Here is an 8637-nt window from a genome sequence, read left to right as displayed (position 1 = left end):
CCTGTCTCCGCACGTCCCCTCTGATGCGCCTTGCGCAGGGAGGTGGTCCCGGAGACTCCGGCGACCGTTCCAGGCACCCCAGAATGGTTCTGGGACCATGCAGCCCCTCTTGCTGCACGTCCCCGCTGGCAGAGCGGCCAGCTTCCTTCCCTGCACCGCGCAGGGAAGGAAGCCTCCAGGTGCCTTCTGGGAACATGCAGCCCCTCTCACTGCACGTCTGGCATGTACCTGCTGCCCCACTGAAGGGTCCCGGGACCATGGGTATGTCCCACATGGGGCTGGGCGCGTCGGTGGAGATGGTGGTGGTCGTGTGGCGTGGAGGGGGGTGGACGTTCTCTACAGCAGAATCTACAACAGAGTGAATAAAAAGATTGTATTCATAGTTGGGTCCTAATGACCCGGGACTGATCACTTCATCGATGGTAACTTGAAAGCACGTTGTAAGTCCCTCTGGATAAGGGGGGTCCTGGTCTGGAAGCCTGTAGACCATCTTTGCTGAAAAATGTCCTGAAGGCCAGGAGGTTCATTTGCTGGACAAAATGTTTCCTGTAGTTCTACCTCTTATTAGAATATGTGGTTAGAATGCTCCAACATCTTTATCATCATCATCATCATCGTATCTTGCTCTGAAGTTGTTCAGAGCAAGTTAAACAACTGTGTTAAACAACTGTGTTGTTTAACTCTGGTCTTCAGAATCTGCCCTCAGAACATTGTGTGCAACTGAGATCGTGCAGCTACTCATATCTTCAAGCATCCTGCATTTCCTCTCTTCACACATCCCTGAGGTTGCAGACCAATAAGGTCCCATGGCCACCATGCTGATTCTACTGTGGAACGGGCGGGCCATCAGCCGCATTCCCCTGGTTCCCCGGCAGCGCTCTGAATATCTACAATCCGTTTAGACGCGTGTTGTTGACAGGGTGGCTGATAATGTGGCAGATGCGTTCACTTAACACGATTAATGGAATTAGCTGCTAAACAGCCACATGGCAACCTCATGCAATATGGCCTAAATGCTGTATCCAAAAATATTAAATCTATGACAGACAGACTCATAGAAAGATAGATATATGGATGGATGGACAGATGGTAGTAGCTTAGTGGGTAACACACCTATGAGCCACAGAGTCCCAGGTTAAAAGCCCACTTACTACCAACCCCTGAGTAAATGTAAATGTAAAATGCGCGGTGCTCAGGTAGGTGCGATTCTGGGCGGGTCGTTGTCGGTGGGTGTGGGTTCGGCGGACGGGTTCTGCGTTCCGTCCGGGAACACGAGGAGAAGGGCGGGCGGAGAGGAGATGCAGAAGCAGCCCGAGATCCACACCGCGACAGACCGAGACACGGAGCGGCCGCGACCGGACTGAGGTGAGTTCGGTTTCATGCCCAGAGGGTCTTCTTCTTCTTCTTCTTCTTCTTCTTCTTCTTTTTTAAACGCGGGACGACACGTCAGCAGGGCGCCCGGAACGACGTTCTGCTGCGTGGGACCACGCTGCTCTGGTCGTGGTTAGTTTCGTGGGTTTTTTTTTTTTTTTATATCTCCTGCGCGCTGCGGATGCTGAAGTTGCGGACGTGGCTCTTTGTTCTGGGGGAAGTCCGGGCTTCACTCCCTCCTGCAGTTAGATGGCCGGGGAATAAACGCGTCCAGGTCGGAGATCCTCAACACGTGTTTCTGGAGAAAGAGACCACAACTCCTTCACTCCGGATCTACAGGAAAAGCTCATAAATGTCAGCTGCCAAATCCCTGGCCATATTTCTCCACACCATCATGTCATCATGTTTCAAATGTTATTAACATTTTATGCCATCAGTATACATTATATTTACATTTTACATTTGCAGCATTTATCAGACGCCTTTATCCAGAGCGATTTACAATCAGTAGTGTCTCCAGTAGTCCCCCCCTGGAGACACTCAGGGTTAAGTGTCTTGCTCAGGGACACAATGGTAGTAAGTGGGATTTGAACCTGGGTCTTCTGGTTCATGGGCGAGTGTGTTACCACCACACATACCAAATTATGGGTCAAGAGGAGTCTTCATTGTCGGACTACCATCAGGTGACAAAATCGATAATAAAAATCGTTGGCCTATGTCCACAAACCAAATAACGTTCCATCAACGTCCCCTTACGGTTCCAGGAGCGTTCACAGGACGTTGTGGGGATTTTACCTTTTATTAAAGGCGAAAGCTGCTGCTCACCATATCGCTGGGTGACGCAACTCCTCGACACATCAGCTGTGCAGGGCACGATTATTGCTTAAAAAGTGAGACGTCGTTCCAGGAACGTCACACCAACTGTCCCGTTATGATACTACGGCACAGGGCCGCATGCCAGGAAAAAAGGATTTCCGGCTTGGTTTGCCGTGTTCCTGTACGTGGCTGCCGTTTGAATGAGGACGTGGACTGAAAGCTGAAAGTCCAGGAAGCCCTCCTTGTAACGCCTTCTGGTCCATGTGCCTATCAAGCAGAAAGTCACAGGTTCAAACCCCAATTAAAACCATTGTCTCCTGAGGGGCTGTCCTTGTAAATGCTGGATGAGGGCAGGTGCCATAAATGTACATTTTTACTCAGGCCAGTGCTGCACTGCATGAAACTCAGAAGAGTCAAAGACAACGCAGCCACCGTGGACTGGCCCACGTGGTGGCCTAGCAGTTAAAAAAGCCGTCCCGTAATCAAAAGGTTGCCGGTTCGAATCCCGATCCGCCAAGGTGCCACTGAGGTGCCACTGAGCAAAACACCGTCCCCACACACTGCTCCCCGGGCGCCTGTCATGGCTGCCCACTGCTCACCAAGGGTGATGGTTTAAATGCAGAGGACATATTTCACTGTGTGTACAGTGTGCTGTGCTGCTGTGTATCACAATCACTTCACTTTATTTTTATTTATTATTATCACTCGCTGGCACCCTTCTGCAGGACTGGGATCTCTGCCATCACCGAATCGACTGTTTTCTCTCGCTGTTTGTAAGGTGCTGTCATGTCTGGAGTTCTTCTGCTGGTTCTGCTGCTCCCTCCCCTGGGTGCTTCAGTGCCCTCACCCTCCCGGCCTCCCCTTCGCTACTGCCGTCGCTGTTGTGACCACCTGGACCCTCCCGAGAGTGCGTCGTCACCTCGTCCTGGTGGCCTTTATGTGAGCCCTGAGGTCCGCACCTTCATCAACATGACCATCCTCAAAGGTAGGCGCCACTGTCATCATCACGTATGGGGTTACGGTGACTAACCACTGGCATTTAGATTGGAGGACCAAGGTTTCAGCAGATAAAGTTCTGTTTTCTCATTGTCCAATACTTCCACAGAACCATCTCATTCAAAACCTGGTTCCTGGTGTTCTGGTGTCCCCTCTTAAGTTTAAAGCTTAAATACTTTATTGTCATTGCACACTAAAGAAGGGACACGTAAGGCAAAATAAATATGTAATAAATACACATCTGTACAGGAGTGTGCAAAGGTGGCGTATTGGTGTGAACTGTAGTAAATGTAAAGCAGTAGCAGCAGAGCAGAGGCGGTGTGTATGTTTGCACCTGAAACGCCCCGTGTCCCATTGCAGCCTTATTCCAACATAGATTAAATTCATTTTTTTTTCTCAGAATTGTACACACAACATCCCATAATGACAACATAATGACATAATGTGCCTTTCCAAATCAGGTCCAACAAACTGTTTTTTCCACAGCTGGACTCCAACTAAGACGCAGAAACATCTCAAGGATGACCATGAGCTTCATGTCGAAGGCTGTGAATACTGATGTAAACATTTGCAACCGTGTTATTATGGGGTATTGTGTGTAGAATTTTGAGGAATAAAAAGGGACGTAATCCATTTAGGAACAAGGCTGTAACATAACAAAATGTGGAAAATATGATGCGCTGTGAATACTTTAAAGATGCACTGTACGTTTAGCAACAGTAAAGGGAGTCTAGGAGCTGCACACAGGTTCTACATGGGCCCAGGAATCAGAAGTGGGGCATCTTCCCACCCGATGCTTGTCTGTGGTTTTAATATTGTGGCTGATATCTGTGGACTGCAATGAAGCGAATTCTAATAACCACAGTTTCTGAAATTCCAAAGGAAGGAAAGAGTTCCAGACCGAGATAAGCGGCTCGTGGCACCCAGCCTGATGAGATATTTTCAGGTTGAGAGGAGGCCACATGCCTGCACCATGTCCTTTTGTTTCCTGTTGGGTCTCAGTCCAGCCTTCTCACGGTCACACAGAGAACAGGAAAAGATAGGATTGCAGTCAGAGGACACACATTTATACACATTAGATGCTGACGTGTTGGGTGATGCCTACAGAAAAGCCTCAATTAAGGAAATCCAACCAACTGCATCTGGCAACAAACACAATTTTTTTTCCTAATTAAATTATCTAATTCTGTAGGTTTTCCAAAACATCCAATCATTCACCTTATGGATTTGTTCCTATGCATGCATGGATTATTTTCCTGTACGTTAGGCAAGAACCTTCTCCTGAGGAAAGTGTGGAAAAAACGTTCTGGCAGGGAGTTTGCTTATGTGGCAGAAAAGCATGTGCCTGTGTGTATGAGTGTACACAAGATAGACAGATTGAAAGGCACACACGCGCAGCAGAGGGGTTAGAACTGAGTCACAGCAGAAAGCTGGTGAGGAGCCCCTCAGGGTCCATTTCCCTGCAGCGCTCCATGCACTTTGAAGTTAAAGCTTTTTTTTTTTTTTTTTTGTGCGGTTTTGGTTGGTTAATGAGGAATAGTTTTGCGCTGCAGTTCACTGCGGATGGACCAGATGCATGTTGGTACATTCCTAGCTTCTCATGCCTGTAATACTACAAGGCTTTGCACAATCAGCCAAAACATTAAAACTACCAACAGGACAAGTGAAGAATGTTTATGACCTGGTTATCTGAACTGAACTGATTTTCAAAGCTGGAAAATGGTATGAATCTGAGTGACTGAGCCTGATATACATATAGAGGTATTAGGGGGGGCTGAAATCTTTCTCATAACCAATGCATCGTGTTGGAGACAAGCGCAATTCTGCATCGATGCAGTGCAGAACATACTCGGTTATATCATAAGAGGTACTGCTGGTAGTGTCTGTGGCTGCCTGATCTGAGTACAGGATTTCGGCCTCATCCACACGGACGTTCGAAACGATCGCCCTCTCATTGCCATGTGCATTTTCTTTTGCCCTTTATAGCTGTTTTTGATTGGTGTTTCACTAGCGTTCATTTGACGCCTGACACCACGAACGCCAGAAAGTGCCTGGTTCAGACGGCCGTGTGAACGAGGCCTTAACTCTCTGCTCACTCATGTATTTGAACACATAATGTGAAGTTTTGTTTTTTGAAAAACTAATGGGATGCATTGGGATGCAATTATCATGTCATCATGTCAGCATTTCAAATCGAAATGCTGACATGATAATTGAAGTGAATCAGTGAATATTCACACCTCTAATAGATCTGTGGTGTATATCAGAAGCTTGATGTTTTGCCGTTTTCTATGTCGTGTGGTTTGACATTCAGGGGACAAAGGAGATAGAGGGGAAAGAGGCACACTTGGAAAGCCAGGGCCGGAGGGACCGCAAGGCTCCTTAGGTCCCGTGGGGCCTAAAGGCTCTAAGGGCCAAGCAGGTGCCCCTGGAGACCCCTGCAAAACCCAACATTCATCCTTCTCGGTGGGCCGGCGTAAAGCTCTGCACAGTGAGGACTATTACCAGGCCATGATCTTCGACACAGTCTTCGTCAACCTCGGGGAGCACTTCAGCATGTTCAAGGGCAAGTTCTACTGCTACGTGCCAGGTGTCTACTTCTTCAACGTTAACATCCACACATGGAACTTCAAGGAGACCTACCTGCACCTCATGCACAACGAGCACGAGCAGGTGATCCTGTATGCTCAGCCCAGCGACCGCTCCATCATGCAGAGCCAGAGTGTGATGCTGACGCTGGAGCTCAACGACGAGGTCTGGGTCCGCCTCTACAAGCGCGAGCGCGAGAATGCTATCTACAGCGACGACGTGGACATCTACATCACCTTCAACGGCTACCTGGTGGCACCCAGTGTGTAGGGAAAATTCCGCATTTTAACTCTCGGTTGGGTTTTTCACTATTGCTCATATCCATGTTCTCTCAGGGAAGACAAATGTACCATGAATAAAGAATGGGGCAGATCAGGAACATCTTTTAACAAAACATATCCTCTTCAAAGATCCTCTCGAGGCTGCTGAGCAGCAGAAATTGCAAAATGTGCCGTTAATTACTTGCTGAAAATTACAGCCTGCTCTGTCTCCAAAAAAACATCTGTGAATTGTGATTCCAATGCTGATGGGAATGCCGGTGCGCCGTTCCCTCAAGAGCGGGGAAAAGCAGGGCATTGAAAATTCTTTGATAAAATACAGTTTTTTTATTAGTCTGCCTGTCGGAGCCAGAGGGACAAAGGTCTTCCACTGTGTCTCAAATTGCATTCTTCTAGTACTCTTGACTGGTGTTGAAAATCCAAAGTGTCACGTTGGCCAGAAATGACAATCTCAACTGTCCTTAATTGCAGTTGGTCCATGAACCACGTCACGTTTGCTCAAATGTTGGTGGTCCGACATTTGAAAAAATGGACACAGAGTGGCCAGCATTTTGATCTTTTTGGCTGTGAAGAATGGACCTTCAGGGTACTCCCAGTGCACTGCGAGTAGTAGCTATGAGTGTCGATGCTAGAAGAGTTGCAAGAAGCACACAGTTTGAGACCTAGTGGAAAACTCCCGTTTTTTGTACTAGTTACGGTGTGCAAGGGAACCTGGTTGATTTGGTGCTTCCCCCTCTGCAGTCACCTCACATCCATCTTCTCAAGTGTGGTGGCAGACGTCAGCTGAGTGCCACAGCTGGCTGTAAACTAGCTCTGAATACAGACGTACAAAACCAGGGCTGCTTTGGTCATTTTAAACCGGAAAACAGGGAACTGTATCAGATCAGCCACAATCGATTCCAGACTCCACAATACGGTGCTCAGAAACAGAGAGTGCGGTCGAGGGATAGACAGAAGGACAAGATCTTTCGGGCAGTGGTTCTCAGACATGGAAATAACTACAGACATATTACACTGTTCATCAACACAACATAATACAAACTCCATTCCATAGAAGAAGATATTTGTAATTGGCAACAAACCAGTTCAGAGACAGGAAGGGTCTCGTTACAACCTTGTGAACTTGGTTTATAAGTCAGGGTTAGATCGTGGTCGGTGATTGTGTTCTTCACATGTGAAAACACCGCAGTCCATGTCTATTAAATCCTTTTCAGTCATGCAATCGTTCAGTAGGTCTTCAAACACCATTGTGTTAAAATAGCTGTGTATTAGAATTGTATTTAGCTGCCACTGTGGTAGGTTAAGTAATGCACAAAATAGCTTTTCCAAAGGTTAAGTCAGTCATTCAATCGCCCAGCCCACTACCAGAACCACCGTTCTAGGAGAACCGTACGTTGCACAAAGCGAGGGTTCTCTCGTCGGTGTCTGTGGGTGAAGTGAAATCCACGTCCTTGGCTCGTTCAGCCGCCAGTTGCATTCTGAAAATTCTGAAAGTCAAAGCTCCGGTATTTTCTTTATAATCATTGAAGGATTTTATAGTACCATTTGTATACACAAGATAAAACTGTTATTTATTATTTCAAGATTTGTATCACTTCCTGTTCTTGCAATTTGAAGCTAATCAGAGAAATGGCCCAAAACCACTAGTGATAATGTGAAGAATTTAGGTGTAATTTGACATTATGGACTAAAAGCAGAGCTGACATGTCTGGAGAACGTGAGAATGTGTTATTTTTTTGTAAATATTCACTCTGGTGCTTTAAAGTGAACTACAGGTGCTAATAAATGTGCAATCCACAGTGTATGTCCCTTATTCCGCGGTTTCACAACTTGGACCATGTTCCGATCTGCAACTATCTGGCATTTCAGCCTTTATTCAGAGGTGAAACATTACTTTTCTTTATTATAAAAGACCTTTTTTTTCAGTTGTACTGTCATGTCATGTACTGGCGGGCTGGTTCATTTTAAAAATGTGATGACCCGACCCGATTCAGAACTCAAGAGGCCCGAGCGATTCAATCCAGAACTGTCCATCTGTACTTCATTGAACAAATTATGCATTCATAAAACCGCCTCTGGTTTGTTTGACATGGCCACAGTGTAATGTTATTTCTGTGCAACCCCAGCAGGGGCTTCCTTCTCCACTTTACTTTAAACATGAGGAACGTCTGACAAGCAGCTTCTCCTTCACTGCAGTCTAATGCAACTGGTCTCCTCAGGCCCACGCCTGACAGAACTTTGCTGGTCTGGAACCAAGAATCCATCATGAGACGTGGGCGGAGGTTAAACGTCGGAGTTGTGTGTTCGCTGGTCAGTGGAAATGCAGATCGTTTCATCACCAGTACAGAGCACCACAAGATGATGCAGGACCAGTGGTTCTGACCAACAGGACAGCTCACAGAAGACATGTCTTCAACATCTCTGGTCCAGAATGTGGAACTACTGACAGCTGTTTTCACTTTGAATAAACTTGAATATATGTGACACCTTTAACAAACCCAGGGTTGCTTTCTGCAAGATCTGATCTGTAACAACATTAACATAAAGAATTTATGTCCCATAAACATAGTTTATAAAAGCCCAGAGT

General features: G+C 46.7%; 1 protein-coding gene across 1 annotated transcript; it reads left to right on the top strand.

Annotated features, from left to right (window-relative positions):
• Positions 1–1272: 1272 nt before the first annotated feature.
• c1qtnf6b (C1q and TNF related 6b) lies at positions 1273–7849 on the top strand. Its single transcript, XM_028973630.1, has 3 exons — positions 1273–1365; positions 2966–3172; positions 5498–7849. The coding sequence occupies exons 2-3, from the start codon at positions 2974–2976 to the stop codon at positions 6040–6042; spliced, it is 744 nt and encodes a 247-aa protein (XP_028829463.1). The 5' UTR covers positions 1273–1365; positions 2966–2973; the 3' UTR covers positions 6043–7849.
• Positions 7850–8637: the final 788 nt, after the last annotated feature.

The sequence above is a fragment of the Denticeps clupeoides genome, chromosome 3, assembly GCF_900700375.1.
Source record: "Denticeps clupeoides chromosome 3, fDenClu1.1, whole genome shotgun sequence".
NCBI classification, from domain to species: Eukaryota; Metazoa; Chordata; class Actinopteri; order Clupeiformes; family Denticipitidae; genus Denticeps; species Denticeps clupeoides.
This window is presented reverse-complemented; position numbering and strand designations above follow the sequence as displayed.

Bases quoted from the DNA above. Each gene is read 5' to 3' on its own strand.
- c1qtnf6b (XM_028973630.1), top strand. From the start codon at position 2,974: ATGTCTGGAGTTCTTCTGCTGGTTCTGCTGCTCCCTCCCCTGGGTGCT. The intron at 3,173-5,497 runs GTAGGCGCCACT...TTTGACATTCAG, and splicing joins CAACATGACCATCCTCAAAG to GGGACAAAGGAGATAGAGGG.